Here is a 26781-nt window from a genome sequence, read left to right as displayed (position 1 = left end):
AGTTTTTCCTTCACATCACTTAGTGGTGGGAAGGAAAGGGGGCCATCTGATTGGGTTTTCCACTGTAATACTGCAGGATCTACCTTACAATATAAAGTGCCTTGAGGTGACTGTTGTCATTTGGTACTGTGTAAATGAAACTGAATTATAAACATTTCAATAAAGCCTTCATTAAAAAAGGTTTAAAATTAAACCAACACTTAAAGCCAAACTCTTTAGTAGGAGATTTGTGTTATTTTTGCCAAAGGTGAATACTTGTCAAATTGATTGGGTTAAGATGAAATCTTCCTTAAGAACCATCAAAAAGAAATCCATGCAAAAATAAATACAAAACAATTTAAAAAGTAATACAATGACTGAATAAGTTTCTGGAGACTTGACCAGAAAGGATCATAAAAACCTGCTATCACAATAAATCCAAAAATATCAAACGGTTGTAAAAGCTAAGAAAAACCATTTTATTTATTCAGTGATCTTTATGATTTCACTGTAGCCATTTATTCCAAGACTGGATTATTTCTCTTTTGTTGACAGTATAAATGCTAAGGAGCTAGAAGTCTCCTATGGCCTGCCAGCTAATGCAGTCCGCAAAACCATTTGCTCAAATGTTTAGAAACCACGAAGAAGAAGAAGAAAAAAAAAAATCATCCATGTAAAGACTTTATTGGGACAAACATAAATAAATTCACAATTAAACACACGCACAAAACAAAAAGAACTTGGACACAATTTGGCTCCCCAGAGGCATTTCTCTCAATCCACAGCTGGAGAGAAACAAAGATTAGATTGTTTTAGTCAATCCATTCATTTAGTGCTTTCATTAATTAACCAATTTCAGGAATTGACTTAACAGATTAAGATATCCAAATATGAGTAACCCACCTGTGAGTTGTTTGCCACCAACAGAAAAAGGCATTTATCAAAAGAGACTGTTACGCATTAAACTTACCATTTGCTTTATCACTTGACAGCAGTTTGAATTTAAACCCCATCACTCATGTGTGGCCCTGGTTTCATCCTGGTCCACTGAAAACAAGACATATGACAACTCTAGACTAGTTTAAAAAAAAAAAATCTCAATTGTTTCAATAATGACAATTAGTCTACTAACCCGAGTCCAAAGTTTCTGCTAAAGCACCATCAGAGTCCAGGTGTTTCCAGTATTTCTGCATTAGTGTGTTCACAGCAACTCCCTCACACTCAATTTCAACATGATACTGAGGTAGAGTGATCTCTGAATGTTCTCCTATGCTGATTACTTTGAGTTTCAGTGGTTTATCAATCACGAGGGAGTAGAACTCATCATAAACTGTGTCATCCCAGGAGCCCTCAGACTCCTTAAATCCACTTAAACAGCACAAAAATGCCTGAGGAGCCTTGTCTAGCAAAGTATGAGGCAGTGATCTTATATTCCTAATGTCAAATTCAGATTCATTTCCATAGTCAATGAACAGAATATGCAGAGTACTGTCAACTTTCTCAATTACTTGGGCTCTGTACCACTGGTTGTCACTGGAATACAGAGCGAGGCATGGACTGCCTGGACCAAGAGTCTCAGTAAATAGGTCCTGCTGTGCCTGTCCTGCTTCCTGAGCAAGCTGTGCCACTTTGCAGAGATCCTCTGTGTTGGCATATTGGCACCAGAAGAAATGTGGTCCCACAACACAAGACACATATACCATCTCTGAATCATTTCGGGAAAGTCGTGGCTCTTTGTACATGAAATTAAAAACATTTCCTTTGGAAGGACAAACTTGGGTCACACTGGGTTCAGTTTGAGCATTGTGCAGTAGGTTTTCTGTTTGATGCTTTTCTGGTCCGACACTTTCTTCTGTAAGTGGATTCCAGTATTTCTGCATTAGTGTGTTCATAGTCACTCCTTCACTCTCAATTTCAACATGATACTGAGGAACAGCAATCTCTGAATGGTGTCCTATGTTGATGACTGTCAGTTTGAGTGGTTTATCAATCACAAGAGAGTAGAACTCATCATAAATTGTGTCATCCCAGGAGCCCTCAGACTCCTTAAATCCATTTACGCAGCACAAAAATGCCCGAGGAGCCTTGTCCAGAAGAGTCTGGGACAGTGGTCTGACATTCCTGATGTCAACCTCTGACTCATTTCCATAGTCAATGAACAGAACTCGCAGTGTACTCTCAGCTTTAGCAATTACTTGAGCTCTGTACCATTGGTTGTCAGAGGAATACAGAGCGAGGCATGGACTGCCAGGACCAAGCGTTTCATGGAGCATCATGTCCTGCTGTGCCTGTCCCGCTTCCTGAGCAAGCTGTGCCACTTTGCAGAGATCCTCTGTGTTGGCATATTGACACCAGAAGTAAAAAGGATCCACAATGCAAGAAGCATATACCATCTGTGTATCATTTTGGGAAAGCTGTGGCTCTTTGTACATACAAGTATTGCCATTTCCTTTAGCAGCATCAAAATCAGTTTGAATGCTCTGGGGGAAACTTTTTGTTTGATCCGATTCATTCTTGGAATTTTCTACAGAAAATGATTTCCAGTGTTTCTGCACTAAGGTATTGATGAGCATCTTATCGCATTCAATATTCACTGCATATTGAGGAACTGCCACCTTTGAATGATTTTCCTCATTAAAGACCATCACTTTGAGTGGCTTATCAACCACAAGATTGTAGAAATCATCATACACTTCATCATCCCACGATCCCTTGGACTCATCAAAGCCATTTAGAAAGCACAGAAATGCCTGTGGAGGAATCTCCAGCAGACTCTGGGGCATTGACATCACATCTTTAATGTCAACTTCAGACTCATTTCCATAGTCAATAAATAGAACACTGAGTATACTGTCAGCCTTCTGAATCACTTGAGCTCTGTACCACTTGTTGTCACTGGAAAAGAGTGCAAGGCATGGATTTCCAGGCACCAGCATCTCAGGGAAAATTGGCTGTCCAGTTTCCTGAGCAAGCATTGATATGATGTTCAGATCTTCAGTGTTATACTGACACCAGAAATAATGTGGTCCAACTATGCAGGAAGCGTATACCTCCTCAATCTGTTTTTGAGAAATGTTTGGCCATTTGTACATAAGGATGGTTAAGTTTTCCTCAGGGCAAGGATGGGAGTACTGTGTCCTTTCTGAGTCACTGTAGCAAATCTGAACGGAAGTCTCTGACTGTCTGATGGTTTTGTCTTCAAGAGTGACATGCAGCGCAGGTTTTATTCCTTTGTCCAAAACTGTTACATGCTCAGTCTGTGGTGCAGACACATCAGCTGTGAATTTTGAGCTTCTCTTTAAATCGTCTGTAGCACACATCGTATCATTACTGTGGACTCCATTTTGTCCCGCTGTCTTCATTAATACTGATTCTTGTGCTAAATGCCCTTCAGTCGAGTTGTTAGAGTGATGCTGGTCAGCTTGCTGAATGATACTGCTCATTTTGTTTTGCTTCATTTTCTCTATCCTCTTTCTGACATCTGATGTGACTTGTGGAGGGGGTTGTACATGTACCTCAGACTGTACACATTTCTTAGCCAGAAACTCACATGCACTACCAGACACAGTTTCAATATCTACCATGTTAAGCGGCAGACCTTCTTCATCAGATGCCACATCCTTTACGACGCATTTCAAACCAAAGTCTGACGAAGCACTTAAATCCACAAACTTGTGAAACTCTGTTAAGGCATCGCTAGTCCAACTGGTGGCAGTGGGATTAGTGGGACTCTTCAGACTGAATAAACAACACTGGAAAGCCTGAGCATTCAGCCACAAGAAAGCTGGATCAATGGGGTGCACATCTCGCAGAGGGACTTTGTGAGTTTGGCCATAGTCTATGAATCTCACATCTACAAGAGGAGAGTGACTATTTGCAATAATCCTTGCTCTGTACCACATGTCATTATCTGGATTACGGGCAACACAGATGGACTCAACAAGTGGCTGATGGTGGATAGAGGAATAGTGGTTTTGTAGGTCTTGCATAAGGCATCTAAGGGAGTCCTCATTTTTTGTTGTTTGACACCAGAACTTATGTAGACTTTCGATGCAAGATACTTTTACATTGACACTACTTCCTACAGTAAATGCATCGTCATCACAAGCATTTTGCAACTCCGAGGAGAGACCTGGTGCAGGATACCCGTCGCAGTCTATTGCAGGGTCCAGATGTTCAAAGCTTGCTTTCATACAAATGTCATTGGTGTGAGGAGACGCACACTCTTGCCCACTGTCGACCGCTTTGTTTCCAGAGCTTAGCACAGTTTCCTCTGGTAAACCATCAGCAATGACATTGACTTTGTTCTGTAAATTCACATATTGTTCATCTCCAAGTAAACCGAGACATGATGAGGCAATGGGTTCATTCTGGACAATTAAATCTTGTTCAGTCTCAGAGGGTGAACTAAAACCTGCCTTCTCCAGAAAACAACTGTTGATGCATGCAGCGTTAGCTGCAAAGAGAGTGACATAATAGATATCTTGAAGTACATCATGGCGGTCAAACCTTACCACAACTGTCTTGTTCAGCAGTGATTTCAAGAAATCCATCTGTTCTGCAGTCCACTCGCTGCCATTTTCTTTTATCCCGTTTAGAGAACAAAGATATGTGACAACTGGCATTCTCATGAATTTTCCAAGTAGTGGTCTGATGTCTTCAACAGGCACCAAATCATTTTTTCCTTCATCCACATGCAAAACTTCTACAGCACCATCACAAGTCTCGATGTTTTGCTTTAGTAATGAGCGGTGCCATCTGCCATCTGTTCCTTTAGCAGCACATGGATCCCTGCAGCTCTGTGGCAGTTCCTCCCCAAAATCTGTGCTCTCTTTATAGTGTTGGTGGATCTGTTCGGACAATATCTTCACTGCTTTGGAAAAAATTAGGAGCTTGCAAAAAATATTTTCTGGATCAGTTACCTCAGTGATATCAGCAGTTTCTAAAGTGTCAGTTAGCAGTTCTGGGTAAAAGTATTGGTTATGTTTAGCATGTTGGCTGCTAACATTCAAGTTCTGTTCCTGTGTTTCATCAAGGGCCTCAGAAGACTCATCTTTGTGTAAATGTAGCCATTTCAGGACAAAGTTTTTAAATTCTTCTACTGGGACCTTCTTTGCAACTCCAGACTTACACATATGCTTGGAAACCACTGGTATGTCAAGGAGAATTATCCTATCTGGCATCAGTACCTGTTGAACCAATCCCTCAAACTTCTTCTCTGGCAGAGACATCAAAAACTTCACAGCTCTATCAGGCCAGTTTTTCTCAAGGGACATCACATTTGCAAGTATGCAGCATTCTGTTTCAGGAGGGAGGAGAAAACTGTCACTCTGAGCCCAAGCTAAAACTTCATTTGTGACTACACGGGGCTGCCCCTGATCAATTAGAAAGACATTATATGTTTCACTTTCAATCGATATGATCCGAGCTCTGTGCCAGGTCTGACTGATGCAAACCAGACAGAGATCCCCTGGTTTCCCTTCTGATCCAGAAAATTTTCTGTGAGGAGTCTGAATTTCCTCTCTCATCTGCTCATAAATGTGCTTCCTCTCATCATCCATGTTAACCCATAATTCCACAAAACCACAGGTAGGGTTCAGGTTTACCCTCGTAATGAGAACAGGGACTTCTGCTCCTGGAGTTGGAAGCCCGGGAATCGAACACATTGTGAAGCTCAGAGATCAAACATACCTGCAAAATGAGAATGATAAACGTGTCATCAGTGAAGGGGGTGGGGTGGCATTATTATTGCTGCAACATGCACTGTGGTATGGCTTTGGTCCCTCATTTTAAAAATGAATAATATTTTATAACCGTTACAAAAATGCATTGTATCTAAAAAAAAAAAAAAAAAAGCCTGACCTGTATGAGCTTGCAGTATTTTTTTTTTTTTTAGTGCAACTGGAAAAGTTACCTTCGAGAGCTAAACACACCAAAGAATCATTTGACTACAGGTGCATTCAGCTCCATTTTATATAAATATTTCTACAGTCCCTCGACAGATTTGTCCATCTAGGTTAAAGTATTCCATTGTATGAATGAAAATATTTAGTAATTTAAATAAACAATTTTTTCCTGGAAAAATCCATCCCTGATTTAAAGAAAAAAACAGTCCTGTATATCTTGTGCTGCAGGAAAATGTGATCCACAGTGGCAGAGGAATCTTTGAGGTTTATTTAAAACCCTTCATTTGTTGGACTATTTGTTGACAGAATTTGGGCTAATCAAATCTGCCAAAAATGCAGCAGCAATCTGAGCTTGTTATAACCATTTATGCCAACTTTAAAAAAAATTTATTGCCACAATCAAACTATCAGCTTCAACACAGCTGGAAGACACTGGCCTACTAACAGCTGATGTTCAATTTAATTTCACTTCAACTAGACCCGAAGATCACAGTGGGACTGGTAATACTCAGACTGAAAATGTATCATACAAAATATGTCAAACAAGTAGTGAACAAGTAGGCCACCACTCCATTAGCACATAATTAACCATCTTAAATTAATCAGTCTTTATTAATTGGCTACATTTCACAGGCTTTTAAGGCGGCAGTAATTAAACCATTACTTAAAAAGCCTTCACTTGACCCATCTGTCTTAGCTGATTATAGGCCAATCTCCAACCTTCCTTTTCTCTCAAATTCTTGAAAGAATAGTTGAAAAACCGCTAACTGGTCATCTGCAGAGGAACGGTTTATTTGAAGAGTTTCAGTGTGGTTTCAGAATTTATCACAGTACAAAAACAGAAATAGTGAAGGTTACCAATGGTCTTCTTATGGCCTCTGACAGTTCATGTAAATGGGGAGTCTTCTTCACACTGAGGTTAATTATGCAGTTCTACAATGCACATAGTAAACAAATATGTAGGACTGCTTTCTTACATTTGCGCAGTATCTCAAGAATTAGAAACATCCTGTCTCAGAGTGATGTTGAAAAGCTAATTCATGCATTTATTACTTTTAGGCTGGACTACTGTAATTCATTATTATCAGGCTGTCCTAAAAGTGCCTTGAAAAGCCTTCAGCTGATCCAAATTGCTGCAGCTAGAGTACTGACAGGGACTAGAGAGAGCATTTTTCCCCATATTGGCTTCTTTTCACTGGCTCCCTGTTAAATCCAGAACAGAATTTAAAATCCTTCTCACATACAAGGTCTTGAATAATCAGGTCGCATCTTATCTTAAAGATTTCATAGTACCATATCACCCCAATAAAGCACTTTACTCTCAGACTGCTGGCTTACTTATGGTTCCTAGGATAATTAAGAGTAGAATGGGCGGCAGAGCCTTCAGCTTTGAGGCCCTCTTCTGTGAAACCAGCTCCCTCTCCATTTTTAAGATTAGGCTTAAAACTTTCCATTTTGATAAAGCTTATAGTTGGGGTTGGATCAGGTCACTCTGAACCATCCCTTAGTTATGCTGCTATAGACCTAGGCTGCTGGGGGGCTCCCGTGATGCACTGAGTATTTCCTTTTAATTCACCTTTTTTCACACCACTCTCCATTTAATCATTAGTTATTAGTAATCTCTGGCTCTCTTCCACAGCACGTGTTTGTCCCGTCTCTCTCCCCTCACCCTCAACAGGTCATGGCAAATGACTGATCCTGGTTCTGCCAGGGGTTTCTTCCTGTTAAAAGGGAGTTTTCCCTTCCCACTGTCACCAAATGCTTGCTCATAGGGGGTCGTTTTGACTGTTGGGTTTTCTTTGCATTATTGTAGGGTCTTTACCTTTCCATATAAATTGTCTTGAGACAACAATTTCACTGTGAACCAGATTTTTAAGTTTCACAACACTTGCATTTGGTGCCATCTACTGTCCATCTGCTGAACATGCCAACAATTTTTTAAAAAGGTATATATCCAAGAAATAACTTAATTTATGCACAAGACAAAATGAGATCATCTTAAAACTTGTATTAATCAGCAACCATTGCATCCTGTGTGATGTCCATTGCATTTACAGTACCGTGCAGAACTCTTGAGCCACACCTCATTTCTTTATGTTTTTCATAGAAAATAAGAAATGGCGCCAGCGATTTCAATAGTCAGTGTTTGGTATGACCAACTTTATGCTTTAACACACCCTGAACTTTTAGGAAAACTTTATTTTAATTTCTTTTAATTAATCTTCAGGAATAGTTCTCCAGGCTTCTTGAAGGACATTCAAAGCTCTTCTTTGGATGTTGGCTCCCTTTTGTTGAAAAAAAAAAAAAAAAAAAAAAAAAAAAAAGAAGCCATTGTCAATCAGATGCTTTCCAGATGTTACTTCCAGCACTCATAATTTCATCCATTTTAGAAAGATCGCCAACAAAACTGGCTGAAATGAAACCATGACAGTCTCCACCATGTTTTAAAGATGGCTGTAGACACTCTACCTCCTGACCTGTTGCTACTGATTTTCAGTCCAGTACTTGCATAATTTGGCATTCTTCAGCCTTTTCTGCCCGTTTCCCTTCTTTAAGAGTGTTTCTTGACAGCTTCCCTTCCAGAGACTATTTCTGATGAGGCTTCAGTAAACATATTGACCAACTGAAGGGCCAGATGCATCTCAGGTGTTGTGTCAAGTCTTTGGTGGATTCCCCCAGCCCCCCATTTCTTTCAGATCTGGTTCATCTGCTCTAGGAACTTCTTTCATCCTCCACTTCCCTAAATTTCAACAACACTGCACACCATTCAGAAATATGCCAAGTTTTCAGCAAACATCTATTTAGGAATCACCTTTTTGGTGCAAAAATACCACTTTATGCCTGTCAAACTGAGTCATCCTTGGCCCTTTTTTGTAGTTTCAACTTAAGAAATAGGAGTGAATTCTGTTTTTGCAACAGGTAGTGCCTAAAAATATATTTAAGATCGGTTCTTTAAGTTGTTTGTTATATGCAGACTACACAACACTGGCTCATCCTTTGAGTTAGGTGCCTTTTTTCTGCTTGAATGATTCACGTCAGCGTGTCTCCGTTTAAAAAAAACCCCTCATTTTTATATTTTGTTTCCGACGGGTTCATCGGAAACAAAATATAAAAATGAGGGGTGCTCAAGACTTGCACAGTACTGTAGATTTCCAGAAGTGCTTGTTGCTGTTCTTTAGTCTAGTTTGCGTGCCTTTTCGAACGTGTTACAGGTATATTCGGCACAATCTCTTTTCTCACCATGTCTGCAGCAGGCCAAGCGTCGCATCTTGTTCCTGTCGTTAAACTGAACTGGGATCCGGTAGGAGGAGAAAGGTGGAGAGGCGTGTACTCACCCCCCCCTTTTAAAGGCTTCGATAAGAAGTAAATTCAACGGTCCAACAGAAGTCGGTTGGTATTTTGCTTTTATTTTTGTATGTTATTTTATTTTTTTCAATAAAACAAAGTTTAAAATGTGTCAGCAGGGGGCAAGCTGCACATGCAGCACAGTTTAAAGCCCCCTCCTCCAGTCTTCTTCCTTCCTCCCCGCCCCCCCGGCGTTTAATATTTCAGCCAAAAACACAAAACAAAATAAAACACGAAAATTGTTCAAATTGGACACGTACACACCCACGCACGCGCACAGGTGGGTGCTGAGCCAATCACGCAGCACGCTCTGGGTTCCGCGTTTGGAAGCGAAATCACACCCACAACTGTCACGGCTGCAGCTCGCTTTCCACGCAGTCACACCGTACGACCAGGAAGTCGTAAAGCGGCGTACCGTCTACCCATGACAATAATATTTTTGAAGGCTTCACACGAGATCGTGCAATGGTAGGCGACGTCTTAAACGCTCGTATTGTTTCTGATCCAAAAGGAGCTGAAATTTAGCGGAAGTTTGAAGCGTTTTGTGGGTGGCTGGGTTCTCGGAGGTTGTTAGACAAAGAGCAATGCTGTACTTTGGTGTGCAGTTTTGGAAACAGTGTTTTCACTGAGCTCAGGGGCTCTTAAATGTTGCAGCGGAGGGAAACGCAGCAGGTCCAGTTCCCTGTGACTCGATACAGCATAGCTTGGCTGACTTGCTGTGTGTAAGCATGTGGAGTTGCACAGAGTTACATTTGGAAACAAAATGTTTAGCTCCATGTTGCATTGTAGATCACCTGTTTGTATTGCCGCTGAGCTTGCTGGTTCAGGCGGCGGCTTCCTGACTTCAAGACAAAAGGCTCATTTATTTCTTTTTTACATGCTTACACTATGATAAACACCCCTTTTTTTTAATCACTGTACAAGCTTATCTATGCTTTTTTTTTTTTTTGCTGTTGCATGTTTCACTGGAGGGTGTCTGACATATATTTACACTTCTGATAACAGATTTGAATAAGGAACTAAGGTGACTTGTTTAGGGTGGTCAAATCTGCTAAATTTGAAATGTTTAAAAAATAAGTTATGTTTTTCTGCAACTTCTTTAGGTTGTACAGACAGCAGGCATGAAAACCTGCAAATGCACGCTTTAAAAACCTGTGAGTTTGCAAAGTGAGTGTAAGTTTCACTTAAACTGACTGTGCAGAGCTATAGATATATATATGTGTGGCTCATTTGTCTTGTCATGTTATCTCTGTTGCCAGTAACTTGTTCCAAAATGAGTAAGAGGAAAGGCAAAGTGATCACTGATGTAACAACTTTCAAGAGCCGTAAACTTGCAGCTGTGAGTATCGAAAATACACCAGATGATGTGAACCCAAATCACCAGGGGATCTTTTCCAAGGGCTTCGCTCAGTCTGCTACAGTGAGTATTCCCCCGACACGAAATATCAAACATAGTTTGTCTTTACATCTCGGCAGCATATTAACGGTTAAATATCATTTCCTGTGTGTGTTTGTAGGGCGACATTGGACTCATTGAAAGCATCACTCTGAAGAATTTCATGTGTCACCATTCTCTCGGTCCGTTCCAGTTTGGGCCTAATGTGAATTTTATAGTCGGCCACAATGGAAGTAAGAACATCGCCTTTACGTGAATGAACCTCGATGTTGTGTCATGTCTGTTACAAACTCGTATAAGTGGGCATAGTGTGTTAAATCGGGTACAGCTATGCTAGATAGATAGATAACAATAGTGCTTTATGATACTCAATTTGAAATTGCAGTACCATACCCTCATTATGAATAAGGGCATGGCACCTTTTAAATTATCACTACACACAGAGTGCAGCTATGCAACTACAAATTATTTTCATCTGCAGAATTTTTCCCTCAGTCACTTTATTAGTTACACTGTGCTAGTGTCAGGTAGGGCCCCTTTTGTCTTCACAACTGCCTCAATTCTTTGTGGCATAGAGACAATGAGGTGCTGAGTCCATGTTAGCATGACAGCATCACACAGTTGCTGCAGATTCGTTGGCTGTACATACACGATGTAACTATATTCATCCATTACATCCAGAAGTGCTCTGTTGGATTAGTTTGAGATGATCTGAACTTTCCGTGCTTTCATGTTGTTTACACCAAATTCTGAGCCTACCCTCCAAAATTGGGAACATTTTCCAATCTTCCGTTGTCCAGTTTTGATGAGCCTGTGTGAACCGTAGCCTCAGTTTCCTCTTCTTAGCTGACAGGAATGGCACCCGGTGTGGTCTTCTGCTGCTTTAGCTCATCTGCTTCAGGGTTTGATGCGTTGTGTGTTCAGAGATGCTCTTTTTTTGGATCTTTCTCTGTAAACCCTAGAGATGATTGCGTGGGGAAAATCCCAGTAGATCAGCAGTTTCTGATATACTCAGACTGTTTGTCACCAACAGCCATGACACATTCAAAGTCTCCATTCTAATGCTCAGTAAGAGACTTCAAGCATAATATTATCAGCAAACGATTATGGCATCTTTAGAAGTGAATGAGGTCATATTAACTCCTTTTTTCTTGTGGCTCATGGACACAGTCTTTCTGGTTCGGTGTGTAATGCAAAGGAATGAGAAGGTGTGGACAATGTGCCTGTTTGTTATTAGCTGAGATGCTGGTGCTTCTGTGTGACATCCAGTAGTTCCTATATCATGCTTGTGAGATCTTCAGACCTGAATTCAAAACAAAACCTTGTCACCCCCGGCGGATTAAACTTTAAAATACAAAATGAACAACCAAAACATTCAAATTATTAAGTAAGAATTAGTTTGTTTATTCAAAGACAGCTTCCTGATTTATTCTAGTGGATGGATAATTTATAATAATTTGAATACAGTGTTCAAGCTCTGCCAAGCAGCCCATGTCTGTAAGATGATTTGCTTTCATGTCCTTGTTGTTACCGACGTATCCCTCAGGTGGAAAAAGTGCTATCCTGACTGCTTTGATCGTAGGCCTCGGTGGAAAGGCCACTGTGACGAACAGAGCAATGTCACTTAAGGACTTTGTGAAGACCAATGAAAAGTAAGTTATGGATCATAATGTTGTCCCTCAGTAATAAATCATTTTAATGCTGAAAATGCTTCAGATTTCTTTTCTAGTGAATGCAGCGGCACTAAAATCCTGTTAAAACACACTCTGGTTTCTAGCACTGCAGATATAACAGTAAAACTGAGAAACAGAGGACCAGATGCTTACAAAAAGGATGTTTACGGCGACAGTATCTCCATTGAGCATCGGATCTCAAGTGATGGATGCCGGACCTGCAGGCTGAAGAGCAAATCAGGTGACTTTCCACAGATAATCTGACTGGAAGACTGGAAGTTGGTCCAAGTCTTGCAGAACCTTCTCTAAATTCTACACTTGAGAGTGTAGACTTCAGTCAGACTGTCACTTCCTTACACTGTATACATTCTTTACTCTCAGTCAGGAATTTTCCTCTATAAACCTGCATACACTTTATTTACATGGCACTGTATCAGCCACTGCTTTTTATGTTTTAAAAGTCATTTTATAAATAAAAGGACCTAGAAGTGTTCTTGCCAGTGTGCAAGTTCACTCATTTTCAGTCCAGTCTTTGTACCTGACCATTTTCATTTAAGCCACTCAACACTGACTCAAGCATAAAAATAGTCACCTAACTCAGAAGTGCAACAGAGCTTTATTTGTATTTTGTGTGCTTTAGGACAACTTATCTCAAACAAGAAGGAGGAATTAACAGCCATTTTGGACCATTTTAACATCCAGGTACCTCTTGCTATTTTTTTTTTTTTTAAAAAACCCTCCAGGTGATGCATGCTTTAACAGGATATTGTTTGTGTCTTCCAGCTGGATAACCCGGTATCCATCCTCAGCCAAGAAATGAGCAAACAGTTCCTGCATTCAAAAAATGAAACAGACAAGTATAAGGTACAGTAGTGCCTTCACTATAAGTTCAGTATAAGCTTTAAGATTAAAAGGTCACATTGGCATTGAAGCTTACTTTGATAAGTGTGTTTTTTTTTTCCTGCTTTTGTCGTTTGTAGTTCTTCATGAAAGCGACTTTGCTCGAACAGATGAAGAGAGATTACATCCACATTAAACACACTAAAACAGTCACGCGGCAGCAGGTCGAGAGACAGGAGGAGGTATGTATTCATCACGTAAACCACTTACTGTTGATACTTCACGTCATGCAAGTCTTTAAATATCCATTTGAGGAACATTACTTAAGTTGTTTATTTCTGGTTACACTGACAGCTTGAGCATTTCAAAACTCATTTGTTTCTTGGGGTTTCTCTTGGTTTTGTGCCTTTTTGTTTGGCAGCTCTGAGCTTATTCACTTGCAGCTTACATGTTTAACTATGACTAGCACATAATTTCTCATAAGTAAAACCCTTTTTGAATTGTTTTTTTTTTTGTCCAGTGTCTCAAGGACCTAAAGCAAGAGTTCCTGCAGAAGAAAGAACGATATGAAAATGTTGCATCCTTCAGTGACATGAAGGTTGTTTTGGAGAATCTGAAGAAAGCAATGGCATGGTGTTTGGTAAGAGCTGATCTGTCATCAGCATATAAAACAGGACAAAAAACTGTAAAGGAGGGTTTAATGCAACATTTGCTGGCTGTATGAAAGAAAAATAAAAACAATCAAGTTAAAGGAAATGTGAATTAAAAAACATTCGCTAATGGTCCTGTTTATCTTGTAATAAAAAAAAAAGTATTTTTAAATCCCTTTCAGGTCAGTGAGAAGGAGCAGCTCGTAAAGCAGTTGAAAGAGGACATTGAAAAGGAAGAGAATAATTATAAACCAAAGGAGAACCTTCACCTCTGTCAGGTGAGTTGCAAGCGTTCTTTTTCTTTTAACTATCCAAGCCTATTTACAATGTCAGAGCACTTCAGACATTCATCACTGCATAACCTCAAAATTCTTCCATCATATAATGCATGGTAGTGCTTACAGTAGATATCCTCCACTGGAAATATCGTATCTTTCACACAGACGAAGATCATACAGCTGGAGAAGAAACTTCAATTCAGCAAGAGCAAAACTGACAGTCTGAGAGAGGAGCAAGTGTCTTTATCAGAGGACAATCTGAAGCTGAAAGAGCAAGTGAAGAGCATTAGCAAAGCACACAAGGACCAGGAGGTACTCAAACCATCTGTGCTAATCTGCATGCTTTTGGTTTTTTTGCTTTGAATATGTGAAGTCATGCTAATGTGACAATCTTTTCCCATAGCTCGTTTATTTTCGAGCTCTAAACAAGCTGAAACAGTCCGAACAAGAGCAAAGCCTTCTTCAGGAGAAAATTAACAAGGCAAAGGCAAGGTAAGGGAGTAAAAGTGTTACAGAGGGCCTTTATATAGCTCCAGTGCATGCATTTATTTTAAATAATTCCTTTTTTTTTTTTACCTTGTTTCAGTAAGAGTCTGAACAGTGAGGGAGACTCAGAGTACGCAAAACGGCAGAAGAGCTTAAGCAAACTGAAAGAGCAGCTTGTGGAGCTCGAGAATAGGTGCACGCAGCTGAATCAAGAGATCAAGAACAAGCATCAGGCGCTTCTCAAAGGAAAGGAAGAACGGGACAAGCTGAGGTATAACAAACTATATCAGCTGTCATGTAAACTTATTGCTAAGGATGTGAAATTTGATGATCATTCTTTCTTTGTATTTCCCAGACTCGAGGAAAGGAATGTCCAGGCTTCTTATGAGTCCAAACTAAAGAGGAAGAATCAGCTGCTTGCCAGCCGATCGAACAAACTAAAGCGGTTTGGAGACCAGGTTCCTGACATGATGAGTTCGATTAGTGAGGCTTATGCTACAGGACGCTTCCTCAAGAGGCCTGTCGGTCCAATAGGTAACCCTCATTTTTATGACTTTCTCTTTGGATTAGTGCAGAGATTTTAACAAACTTGCTTTGTTTGACATGTCAGTAAATATGATCTGCTTGTTGAGGTTTCAGATGATTGATAAGTGTTTGTATAGTTAATTTGAAACCAACACCAGTAACCAGTTTGGCTAGTGTAGAGACTGAAAACCAGAAATAGGAAGAAGCGAGGCATCTATCAGCCATCACTTCTAAAGCTCTCTGAAGAAAACGTGTCCTGTTGCACTCCCACCTCACAGCAACAAGGTTCAAACCTGCTTACTGGCTGGGGCCTTTCTGGGTGGAATTTCTCCCTCTGCCTGTGTGGGGTCTCTCTGGATACTCCAGCTTCCTCCCACAGTCCAATGCTGTGTTCCATTTACCTCCAAAATCGGGTGTCAGAGCTGGGAGTGATGTCACTCCTGAGTTGAGCATGTTCCAGTGGAAAAGTTGGAAAAGCAAATAAAAACAGTATTTATTTTGCTCCTTTGCAAAGGTAGAGCCATTGATGCATCACTAGCTGTACAGCACAGTACTCGTTTTCTTTTTGTGCTTGAAAACACCACTGCAGCATATGGATAGAAGTCACAAATACACAATAGTGGCACTATAGATTACAAGTTTTACAGTTTTATTTATGTGTAGATTCACTGCTGTCATCTTGGGTTATTAAATCAGGGTTGGTGGAGATGCTTCAATTTTCTGAGCTGGAAATTGGACTTTGGGAGGCATTCCAGTTGAAAATCCCAATTTCCGACTTCAAATGGAACACACGACAAAGCCAAGGAGGGATTTCAACCTGGTTATAGGTGTGAATGTGTCTCTCTGTGTTAGCCTTGTGATGGCCTGGCGACATGCCCAAGTTATACCCTGCCTCTTGCCCTTTGATAATTTTGATAGCCTTCACTGGAATGGCTATCAAAATTAGCCATTCCAGTGAAGGAATGGCTAATTCCTTCATTGTGTCTGTATATAAAAGATGGACACAGCCACTGTAATGCCTCCTATTGGTCTCTACAGTCAGAAGTGACTATATTTGGATCAGAGGGTGGAGTGCCATTTTACCAGCTAAAATTAGCTGACTTGGTTAGCAAGCTGCATGTATCATCTGTATAGCATTTATGTTTCCTCTCTTGATGCTAAGCTAAACTAACTGGTTCATAGCAGCAGCTTTATATTTATCGTACAGATATAAGTCTAATCTCTAATATAATCTCTAACTCTAATATTTTTTCCACCATGCAAAATAAAAGCAAATACATATGACCTTCTGTTTTTTAATTGTTTCCTAAAGTTTTGTAAGTAACCATCTTTTTTTATTTCATTTTGGGCACTCAGTGCTTTGATTTTCTTCAAATGTTTCAAGTATAATTTCATTTAAATACTTAAAATTCTTTATATTTCTCACAATTGACAATCTGTTTTTTCCCAGGGGCATGTATCAGTTTAAAGGATCCCTCATTAGCAGTGGCTGTGGAGTGCTGCCTGCGGAGCTTCATGAAGGCTTTCTGTTGCGACAACTACAAAGATGAGGCGGTCCTTGAGGAGCTGATGGCTCGCTTTTATCCAAAGGGCAACAGGCCGCAGATTATTGTCAGCCCCTTCTCTGATAAACCTTACAATATTCATGGAAGGTCAGCATGATGTGAGATTTTATTTTTATTTTTCATGCTACATTTTTCTAAAACGTTTTTAAAACACATTTTGTTTCCACTCTCTGCTGTGCTATTTCATAGAAAAGCACATCATCCAGAGTACCCGTCGGTATTGGACATAATCACAGCAACAAGCCCAGTCATTATCAACTGCCTGATTGATATGCGAGGGATAGAATCAGTCCTAATAATCAGAGTAAGTATCTCAAGATCTCCTTGATATCACATAGAGAGTTGCTTTAGGATTGATGTTGCATTTCCTTTTTGTTTTGTTTTTTCATCATCCGGTCTGTGTTTTCTGTTTGATCTCAGGAAAAAGACAAAGCGAGGAGGGTCATGCAGCAAGGCCGTCCACCTAAAAACTGTCGTGAAGCCTTCACTGCTGAGGGGGATCAGGTGTATCCAAACCGTTATTACACATCTGATTTCAGCATGGCAAAATATCTTGGTGCAGATATTGAGACTGAAATAAGGTAAGTATCGGAAACTAATTTTAGGCCAGCAATAAATACTTCAGTTATTATTGTCCACTGTTATGTCAGATGGAAATTGCATTAGTATAAATTGTGCTTGTGGAGCAGTATTTATTTATTTTTTAAACATATGACTTTATAGATGTGGTATATTTACAAGTTTTGCTCTAAGATGAATGTGATCCTGCTTGTTACAGTATGCTGGAGTCAGACCTGGAGAATTACCAGGCTCAGCTGTCCAGGTTTCAGCTCCAAGTAAACTCTGTCACCGAAGACATTGTGAACATGGAGAGCAATCTTAACAACACCATCCTGACCCTGAAGACAACACTGGTCAGTGAACAATACACCTGCAGCTTGTGCATTGGAAGCTGTTGAGCAACGCTGCTGTTTAGATTTCCTTTCATTCTCTACATTTTCAGTCTTCTTTTTTTGTGTTCTCTCAGATTTCCATTTGAGCAGAAAACTAAATCACACTAGAGTAAAAATAGGACAGCAGCCTTGTTGTGAGTAGGTAAATTCTGTGCTCACCCAGTGATTGCATTGAATTTTTCCACATTCTGGGACCAAATACAAGTAGTTGCAGTGACCGATTGGCTGCCCAGAGATTTAGCGTGCAGCGCCCTCAGCCTCTGGGTGACTACTTTCGATCACAAAGCACAGGTCACCTGGTGGGAGGCAACCCTTCCCCCAAGCAATTGCATTGTGGCTCGGACTGACTGCAGTTATGCTCAGAGAGATTGATGAAGGTTTGCAAATAATTTCTGTCTAATTTATAAATGCAGACAGATTGCCTACACGTTGAATTCATCTGTGTCAGAGGAGTGCAACCTGTCTGCGGCACCTCTTTGTAATAGAGGACTTAAGTCAGCTGTTGCCTTTGCCAAGAGCCTGTGTCTTTTTGCAGTTAAATGGCTGTCCTTCAGCAACTATGTTACTATTTATAGAGGATTTCTGAATTTCTGTTTCAAACCTATGAGATTGTGGCTGAACTCTGATTATAAGTAGCTAATATGAATTTCTGTTTAATGTGAATATGTGCACATGTAGATGGCAGCGGATTTGCAGTTTTTGCAGACTTATGACAGTTAATCACCATATTATGACACTGTGATTGAATGTGACTGACTTAATCCCACTCAATCATAAACTGATAGCAGACTGACTCTTTTTTTATTGTGTTTTTTTGATGCACCAAAGTTGCTTTGAAGGTGGCAGCTGACTACGAGTGGTCACTGACTTGGTCCCAAAGCAACCATTTTCTGTTTTTCCTAGTGTGACTGTAGCATAAAATAATCAGAAACTGCAGTTCCTCTAATGGCCACATGAGGCTGGTTCTGTCAATCAGTCCTGGTAGACTCTTAGGTTAAAATGCCCAAACATTTCAACAGAAATAAACAGCCTAGTAAGAAAACAGATTTGATTTCTATAGCTAATTTTCCCTCTACAACTCAATTGTACAGGGGGCAAATTTTACAAATGTGTATCACGCTGTCATGTCCTGGGCCGGTGGCCCAGTGTTATGTTTTCTTGGTGTTTGTTATTTTCTCGGTTTCTATGTTGTCATCTTGTTCCACATGTTTTCCTGGTGTCTAGTCTGCGTCTGCGTCTTTGTCTCCCCCTTTCTGGCTTCCTGTTTTACTTTGATGGTCGTCTGTTCCTTGTCTTCAGTTTTGCTTTCCCCCCGTTAGGGTAATCATAATCACCTGTGTGCCCACCTGTTTCCTCTTCCCTCATCAGCCCCTCTGTGTATTTAAGTCTTGTGTTTCCCATGCTCCTTGTCGCGTCGTTGACGTTGTGTGTCCGTGTGTTCCTGTGTTCCTGTGTTCCCTGCGCCTGCCCTTCGTCTCCCTGTGCCTCCCTTCCAAGGTTTTTGTATTTTTGTGTTTCCCCGGTGGAATAAACGCCCTTTTAAGTTACCTCTGGAGTCCTGCGTTTTTGCCCTTCCTTGCCCGTTTCCTCCCCGGCCATGACACACGCCTTTTAAATTGTATAAATGATTAAAGTTATGCAATATGTAGCAGGTGGCTGGGGGCTGCCCTTTTGGGATATTGCACATTGGGTTGTCTTAAACTGTTCTCCAAAGAATCGTTTGTTTATTTACCCTGCTCGTCAAAATTAGCATCCCTTTTAATTTCACACTGATTTACCAATGCACTTTGCTAACCAAGCTAGCTGCTCAGTGCCAGTGTTGGTCACATTTGGTTTCAAAACATCAAGATGATTGACAGCAAAAATAGCAGTTTAATAAGCAATAATAAATAAGCCACTTTATAGCCATCTTTTATGTACAGTCTGTGTTCCCGTGGCTAACAGGGCAATGCTGACAAGTGCGATTAATGTGTTTTGGAGGGTTATTTTGTTCGTTTTTACATATATTCAGTTTAACATTAGATTATATTTGGTGGTTTTGTTTTCATGCAGGCTTCTGTGAATCAAGTCAAAGCGTCAATAACTGATCTGGAGACTGCTAGTGAGGACCAAATTGATGACATCAGCTCACTGGTGACGTTTCAGCTTTTATTTTTTTATCTCTTTCATAAAAAACAGAAAGCTGCCATGAATTATGCAGGTATAATGTTTTTAAATGTTTTAAACTGTGCAGGAAGAAGTTGCACAAGAGAACCAGCAGAAAATCGAGGTAGAAAAGCAAAGTGTTCAAGAAGCAAAGGTAGAACTCAATAATCACCGGAAAATGTCAGAAGACTCAGACGCCAAGTACTCTTCTGTTAGAGAACGGATTGACCAGCTTGCTGAGGAAATGGAGCCCCTGAAGGTACAGTAGAGGTTTTATGGTTGCACAGCTTGTTTGTTTTGTGCAGGGTTTCAAACCTTTACACCTGGTGGTAGTGAGATTGTGGCTTATTGTGCTTTGACCTACAGGATGAACAGCTCAAACTGGAGACGGAGTGTGCCAAGCACGAACGAAACCTTAAAATTTTAGAAAACAAAGTGAAGGCTCATGAAGACAACATCGCAGTCATGAAAAACGAACTCGCCCAAAGAGAAGAAGAGTTACAGGTAACAATTCTTTCTCAGTATAATATTCTTAGATAATTTATTCACTGCATGTATTAAAAGGCTTGTTGCATAGAACAGTATGTAAATTAAACTCAGTGTAATTAAGCTGTACTTTAGCTATTTAGGCCAGCTAATATTCAGTGAATTCAACCAAAGAGGAGAAAGTCAACAGACAGCTCATGGTGTTATGACAGGAATACGCGGCAAAAGCTACAGAGATTAGTCCTGAACGGCAGCACATGACAGGCAACACCAAGAGCATTGACACAGAAATCACTCGACTGAAGAGGAAGATCAAGGTGTACGAGAGCAGCCATGGCCAGCAGGAGCAGGTGGTCAGGTGAGAAACTCAAAGAATCTGGGACTTCTCTGATACTTTACATACTGATTTTTATTGGTAATTTCTCAGACTTCGAGGCAGAAATCATTTAAATGGTCGAAAATCGATTTTTTTTTTCAATGAGCTTTTTCATCAGTCATGTCAGTGCAGAGGAAAACTGTGTATATAAAAGTAATCTAATCAAGTACTGTACCTGTGAACAGATTTGAGGTACTTCCTGCGTTCTGGTGGTGCTTATTAATCCCAGTTTCCAAGTGGACCTAAGCTGGCACCCCACTGAGCCAAGGATCTTTACCTTAGCTGACATGCAGGCTTAGCTAGCCTAAATGAACTATTAGCTATTTTCAGGGGTTACAGTGGACCAGAACAATTCAGGCACAAACAGAGTAATATATATAATTTAGAGGCAACTTCAAATGTTTCAAACAGCTCACCAAATAAACTGTATTTCTAAACTGTATAGTTTGCATTACTATGGCAAAGTTTACAGTAATGCACTATGTTGGACTGGTGTAGGGTGTTCAGACATCAGTCAAAATCTTCTATCTTGTTGAATTCAGTTAAATCCACAAAGAACGGAAAATCTCAGTGCAGCAGTAGCACAGAAAGAAAACAATAGACCCCTTGGTCTCCTGTGCACATTCGCTCCCATGCCAGTGTGTTAAAGCGCATATGTGCAGCACCACAGACTCATCAATGTCTGTGATGCACATGGTGCAAAATGGCTCTGCATTAATCTGGTGCAACATTGCATTGCATTGAATTATATGACAATTACTGATGTGTTTAAAGGCGGTGTCTTACCTGATAGTAAATGGTATTTTTGTATTTGGTATTTTGTCTTCATTTACATAGCTGTAGTGGGTGTAATATTAGAAGCACACCTGAATGCACCATGGGAATTAATTGTTTTATTAACACCTATGACAAGTGGAACACTACTGGCATTGTAAATCTAGACTTTATTATGGATTTGTGCTAGTGTACTGGATAAAGCAATACACTGTTTTTGATTAAACTATCCAACAGTATCTAAAATACTAAAAAAAAAACAATACCTCCACCTCAACCAGCTACAACAATTGACCGCTAAAACATTTATGCAGCAGTAATAACAGTAATATAATTAGGTATAGGAGTATTACCCTTATTTGGGTCATTAACAAAGGTGATGTGCAGAGCTATAGTAACTATTAGAGGGATAAAGCTGATCAGCCACATCATGAAGCTATGGGAAAGTTGTTCAAGTGGGGTTAAGGAGAGTTGCATTTTTTCATGCTGAGAAAGAGCACTACAGATGTGATGTGTATAGATGATTTCAGAAGGAGTATAAGGAAGTCAGGAGTGGCAGAGAAGTATGTGAGGGTGGTGCCAGGACAGTATGCGGACATCGAGACAATAGTGAGGCATGCGGTAGGAGTGACAGATGGGTTCAAGGTGGGGGTGGGATTACATCAGGGATCAGCTCTGAGCTCATTCTTGGTGGACAGGTTGACAAATGAGGTCAGGCAGGAGTGTCCATGGACAATGATGTTTGCAGCCAACATTGTGATCTGTAGTGAGCAGATGACAGAGAGCCCCGAGAGGTGGAGGTATGCTCTGGAGAGAAGAGGGGTAAAAGTCAGTAGAAGCAAGACAGAGCATGTGTGTGAAAGAGAAGGAGACAGGTGGAATGGTGAAGATTCAAGGAGCAAATGCAGTGAAGGTAGATGAGTTTAAATACCTGGAGTTGACCATCCAAAGCAGCAGACAGTGCACAAGAGGTGAAGAAAAGAGTGCAGATGTCCAGAGTGGAGGTGAGTGTCAGAGGGGATTTATGAGAGAAGGGTAGGAAGCAAGAGTGAAAGGGAAGATTTACAAGGTGGTAGTGAGACCTGCGATCTGTGGTTTTCGAGGTGGTTGCACTGTTCAAAAGACAGGAGGTGGAGCTGGAGGTGGCAGGGTTGAAGATGTTAAGAGTTTAATTGGGAGTGAATAGACAGGATTAGAAATGATTATATCAGAGGGACAGCTCATGTTGAAGAGTTTAGAGACAAGACTGAGATGTGTGCAGTGGAGGGGTTGTGAATATTTTGGACAAATGACCGTGAAAATGGAGCTGCCAGTCAGGAGGAAAAAAGAAGAGCACAGAGGAGGTTCATGGATGTCATGAAGAAGGGCATGCAGAGGGTTGGTGTGGCACAGGAGGCTGCTGGGGATGGGGTGAGATGGGGAGAGAGATGATCTGCTGTGGTGAGCTTTTTAAGGAAACCGCTAAAAGAAGAAGATGATCAAGCATACTGGCACTTTTACTGAGAATGTTGAGAGTACATTAAATACCAGTTATACATGCATATATTTAAAACAAGTAAGACTTTAAATACACGACTTCAGTTGTATTTGCACTGTTTTAAGGTACAGACATCATCTAAACCTCTCACTTGTACCCAGCATATGTGACTCTCTTAGCTCATTAGCCTAGCAGTCCCTAACTTAGTTTGCTATAGCCTAACTTGTATTTTTTTAGTTAGAAGATGTCTTTAAAGAGCCCTCTATTTTCCTTCAACTTTGTTATCTCCACAAAGCTTTTCAGCTCATCTGCTTCTGTTTCTTCTCCTGTATGGATTAATCAGATCTCCCTGTTAGCCATCACTAAATATTCTCATGTCCTCATTTTACATGTGCACACTGACAGCTGATTTGAGAAGAATTTAGGCTATGCCAATTTCTTCCCTCTGACCTCATTAGGGAGTACGCCGAGGCCCTCGCCCTCTACAGAGAGAAAACCAACCAAGTAAGGGATTTGCGGAGGTTCATCGATCGTCTGGATAACATCATGTCAGACAGGCAGAACAGATACAAAATAATGCGTAGGTAAGTAACAATCTTGCAAGTTTTAAAAATATAGTATAATGATTTAATTGGTGTTGGAAAAATTGTGCTTTTTGTCTGTTTTTCCTGAAGGTCCCTCTCTGTCAGATGTAAGTTATACTTCAATAACTTCCTGATAAAGATGAACTGCTGTGGATCTATGATTTTTGATCACAACAATGAGACACTTTCAATCATGGTACGTGTGTTTCTTTATTTGTTTTGCTAGAAAAGCTTGTTGCATTACAGCACATATTGTGTGAAATGGTTATATATATTTTGAGATAATTAATTGCATCACATAATATATTAAAAACAAAAAGACATTTTTTTAATGGCTTTGTTTAAAAGTATGCACTTTGATTTTAAAGAAAGATGCTTTTAAAGTTCAATCTGGTGGCTTAAGCATTTAAGTCCTTGATTCAAGTTCACGTTATCTCCTCTCTAGTTCAATTTATATAACTAAAACTCAACCTTGTCTGACACCAAAGGTAAAGCCTCCAGGGAGGGACGAAGATGGTGTGAGCGACTTGAGGTCTTTGTCTGGTGGTGAGCGTTCTTTCTCCACTGTTTGCTTCATGCTTTCGCTGTGGGAGATCACAGAGTCCCCCTTCAGATGTCTCGACGAGTTTGACGTCTACATGGTGAGTGCACAGAAAACATAATAGTTGCATGTAACCGGTGTAAAAACTAACAGTTGCCTTAATTCTTTCCTTGCAGGATATGCACAATCGAAGAATCTGTCTAGATCTCCTTCTGGAGCTGTCAGAGCGGCAGCATCTTCGACAGTTTATCTTCATTACTCCCCTGAACACCAGGTAATGCCTTTTACGATGTTTGTCTTGATATCCTTTGACGTTCATGTGTTACTTCTGTTTTGTCTGTGCAGGCTGATGCAACCTTTTGAAAGAATTGTAGATTTTTTGTTGTTGTCACTGTTTCTGAACTCGTTTTTGTTTTGGATTTTAAATGCATTCTTCCTAAACCTCCTGCTGTCAATCTTTTAATCTTTTAATCACTAAAAATGACCTGTGCTGTGTCAATAATTTCTAATAATTGATCAAATGGTTTGTGTTTTTCAGCAATCTACCCAAGTCAGACCTCATCAAAATCCACCAGCTGCGGGATCCAGAGAGACAGCGGGGTCAAACAGAAGATGATGCTTAAACTGAGCGACTTCAGTGAATGAATGTTAACGGGCATTACTGTATACAGTTACAAGAAAACTTTTATGAACCCTTTGGACTTACCAGGATGCCTACATTTAATTACTCTAAATGTGGTGTGAACTTAAGTCACAGTTGGTTTCTGGCTAAAGTAAACACCTCTATCTTTCATGTCTTGCTGAACAATCACTCACAACATGCTGGATAAAAGTAAGTGAACCTTTGAATTTAGTCATTTACTGATGCATAGAACCTCTGTTAGACATTTTCTGTAGCTGCTCATGAAACATGTACAGTGATGAAGTATTTTTGGGCCTCTGCTTCCTACAAATTAGTTTCAGTGCATTAATATTTATGGGATGTTTTGACTCAACAACAGTCTTCAGCATACAGCACAGCAGTTGGATTAAGGGAAAAACTCTGACTCATTACAAAACACAGTTTTCTTTATCAACTGTTGCTGATTGGCTTAAAATTTCTTGCTACAGTGTCCAGGCTCTGGGTTGTTCTGAAGAGCTCACTTAATTCAAGTGTGATATTGTAATAGGATGCCACTCTTGCACCGTCTCATTTGCGAAATTTCTTCTCTCCTAGATATTCCACGATCAGCTGCAAGTGGTATTGTTGCAAAGTGGAAGTTTTTAGAAATCACAGGAAGTCAGCTGTAAAGTTGCTGAGTGCTGAGGTGCATAGTGCATCAAAGTTGCCAACACTCTGCCTTCTCAATAACTGCAGAGTTCCAAACGTTCTCTGGCATTAATGTCAGCACAGAAACTGTGTGCTGGGAGCTTCATGGCTGAGAAGCTCCTATAGGTAGAGTGTATAGGTGGCCTTTTGTACTTTTGTTCCTATAGTGTAATAAAAGAAAGTATCTAGCCCTTACTGGGTCTTAAACTTAGATGAAAATCAGATGAACAACAACACATGACACTTTACACACTGTCATTATTCATTTAACAAAAACAAAGCCAAAATGTAAAAGCAATGTGTGAAAAACTAAGCACATGTCACGATTCGGTAGCTTTTAGAACCACTTTTAGCAGCAATAAATTGAAGGAATCGTTTTCTGTATGACAATCAGTCTCTCACATCATCGTGGAGTTTACAGTGTTCTTTACAGTGTTGCTTCAGTTCATTGACGTTTGCAGGCATTTGTTTATGTTTGGTTCTCTTAAGGTCCTTGCCACAGCATCAGGTTGAGGTCTGGACTTTGAGTGAGCCATTGCAACACTTTGATTCTTTTTCAGCCATTCTGTTCTAGACTTGCTGCTGTGCTTGGGATCACTGTCCTGCCTCACATTTGACTGTAGAATACATTGGTATATGGAGGAATTCATGGTGGACTCAGGTCCTGTGGTTGCAGAACAAGCCCGAATCATCACCCCTCCACTACTGTGCTTGACAGTCAGTATGGGGTGTTTGTGCTGATATGCTGTGCTTGTTTTTTCTGTGCATTATGGCCAGACAATCTGAACTTGAGGTGAATTTTCAGGGACATGCACTGCTGGGAAGATTGGCAGCTGTCTTGATTGTTTTCGTCTTGTGAATAATCTTCCTCATTGTAAAATGATGGACTTCAGATTGTTTGGAAATGGCCTTACAACACGTCCCAGATTGATGAGCATCAAGAGTTGTTTCTCTAAGTTCATTGCTGATGTCTTTCCTCTGTGGCATTGTGTTAACAAACCTGAATGCTCCAGATCTGTAAACTAACAAAACTTCTTTTATATAGGTACTCACACTTGTTAATCAAGTGCATTTGATTAGCAGCACCTCGGTGTTACTTGCCCTTTAATTTCCTGTGGAAGCAGTAAGTGTGCTTAGGTTTTTCACATACTGCTTCTGCATTTTGGCTTAATTTTTGTGAAATAAGTGATGACACGGTGTAATGTGTCACATTTTGTAGTCCATCTGAGGTTGTATTTACCTAATTTTTGGATAGATTATTTTTTTTATTATGCCCTGTTTGTAAATTTAAGGACTTTAAAGAGGGTGTGCTTTCTTTTTACCGTGACTGTAGCATTGCAGATTTTTGCCAAAAAGTTCAACATTCGTCTCATCTGTCCACAGAACAAAAGTGTTGTTGAACATCCAGCTGATTTTTCGCAAGCTTGAAATGTACCACAGTATGTCTGCGTGGTGGGTTTTTATTTTTATTTTTTTAAAGTTTTAAAAGTTTT

At 40.2% G+C, this 26781-nt stretch overlaps 2 protein-coding genes across 3 annotated transcripts in view; one reads left to right on the top strand and one right to left on the bottom strand.

The window, feature by feature from the left end:
* smc6 (structural maintenance of chromosomes 6) overlaps positions 1–26781 on the top strand; it is a 27488-nt gene extending 707 nt beyond the window's left edge. The window contains exons 1-28 of one of the 2 annotated variants that reach the window (XM_030719569.1): positions 9572–9698; positions 10334–10384; positions 10490–10650; positions 10748–10859; positions 12173–12278; positions 12404–12540; positions 12940–13001; positions 13083–13163; positions 13280–13381; positions 13660–13779; positions 13972–14067; positions 14233–14379; positions 14471–14559; positions 14654–14824; positions 14909–15087; positions 16529–16730; positions 16833–16947; positions 17064–17224; positions 17422–17557; positions 19649–19729; positions 19830–20000; positions 20108–20245; positions 20440–20585; positions 23313–23438; positions 23529–23634; positions 23927–24079; positions 24156–24253; positions 24518–26781. In XM_030719569.1, coding sequence (XP_030575429.1) covers positions 10366–10384; positions 10490–10650; positions 10748–10859; positions 12173–12278; positions 12404–12540; positions 12940–13001; positions 13083–13163; positions 13280–13381; positions 13660–13779; positions 13972–14067; positions 14233–14379; positions 14471–14559; positions 14654–14824; positions 14909–15087; positions 16529–16730; positions 16833–16947; positions 17064–17224; positions 17422–17557; positions 19649–19729; positions 19830–20000; positions 20108–20245; positions 20440–20585; positions 23313–23438; positions 23529–23634; positions 23927–24079; positions 24156–24253; positions 24518–24602 — 3300 coding nt within the window. In that variant the 5' untranslated portion in view covers positions 9572–9698; positions 10334–10365 and the 3' untranslated portion in view covers positions 24603–26781. Of the gene's footprint in view, positions 1–9571; positions 9699–10333; positions 10385–10489; positions 10651–10747; positions 10860–12172; positions 12279–12403; positions 12541–12939; positions 13002–13082; positions 13164–13279; positions 13382–13659; positions 13780–13971; positions 14068–14232; positions 14380–14470; positions 14560–14653; positions 14825–14908; positions 15088–16528; positions 16731–16832; positions 16948–17063; positions 17225–17421; positions 17558–19648; positions 19730–19829; positions 20001–20107; positions 20246–20439; positions 20586–23312; positions 23439–23528; positions 23635–23926; positions 24080–24155; positions 24254–24517 lie in introns of those variants that run through there. The other variant, XM_030719570.1, reaches the window with a different exon arrangement.
* Positions 703–9196, bottom strand: tdrd6b (tudor domain containing 6b). The gene is made up of 4 exons (XM_030719573.1): positions 9126–9196; positions 1112–5670; positions 950–1026; positions 703–764 (listed from the first exon to the last, which is right to left on the bottom strand). Exons 2-3 carry the CDS (start codon positions 5643–5645, stop codon positions 992–994), a joined length of 4569 nt encoding a protein of 1522 aa, XP_030575433.1. The 5' UTR covers positions 5646–5670; positions 9126–9196; the 3' UTR covers positions 703–764; positions 950–991.

Source organism: Archocentrus centrarchus, chromosome 22 (genome assembly GCF_007364275.1).
Source record: "Archocentrus centrarchus isolate MPI-CPG fArcCen1 chromosome 22, fArcCen1, whole genome shotgun sequence".
Taxonomy (NCBI): domain Eukaryota; kingdom Metazoa; phylum Chordata; class Actinopteri; order Cichliformes; family Cichlidae; genus Archocentrus; species Archocentrus centrarchus.
The sequence above is the reverse complement of the archived record's forward strand: the minus strand, read 5'-3'. Positions and strand labels throughout refer to the sequence as shown.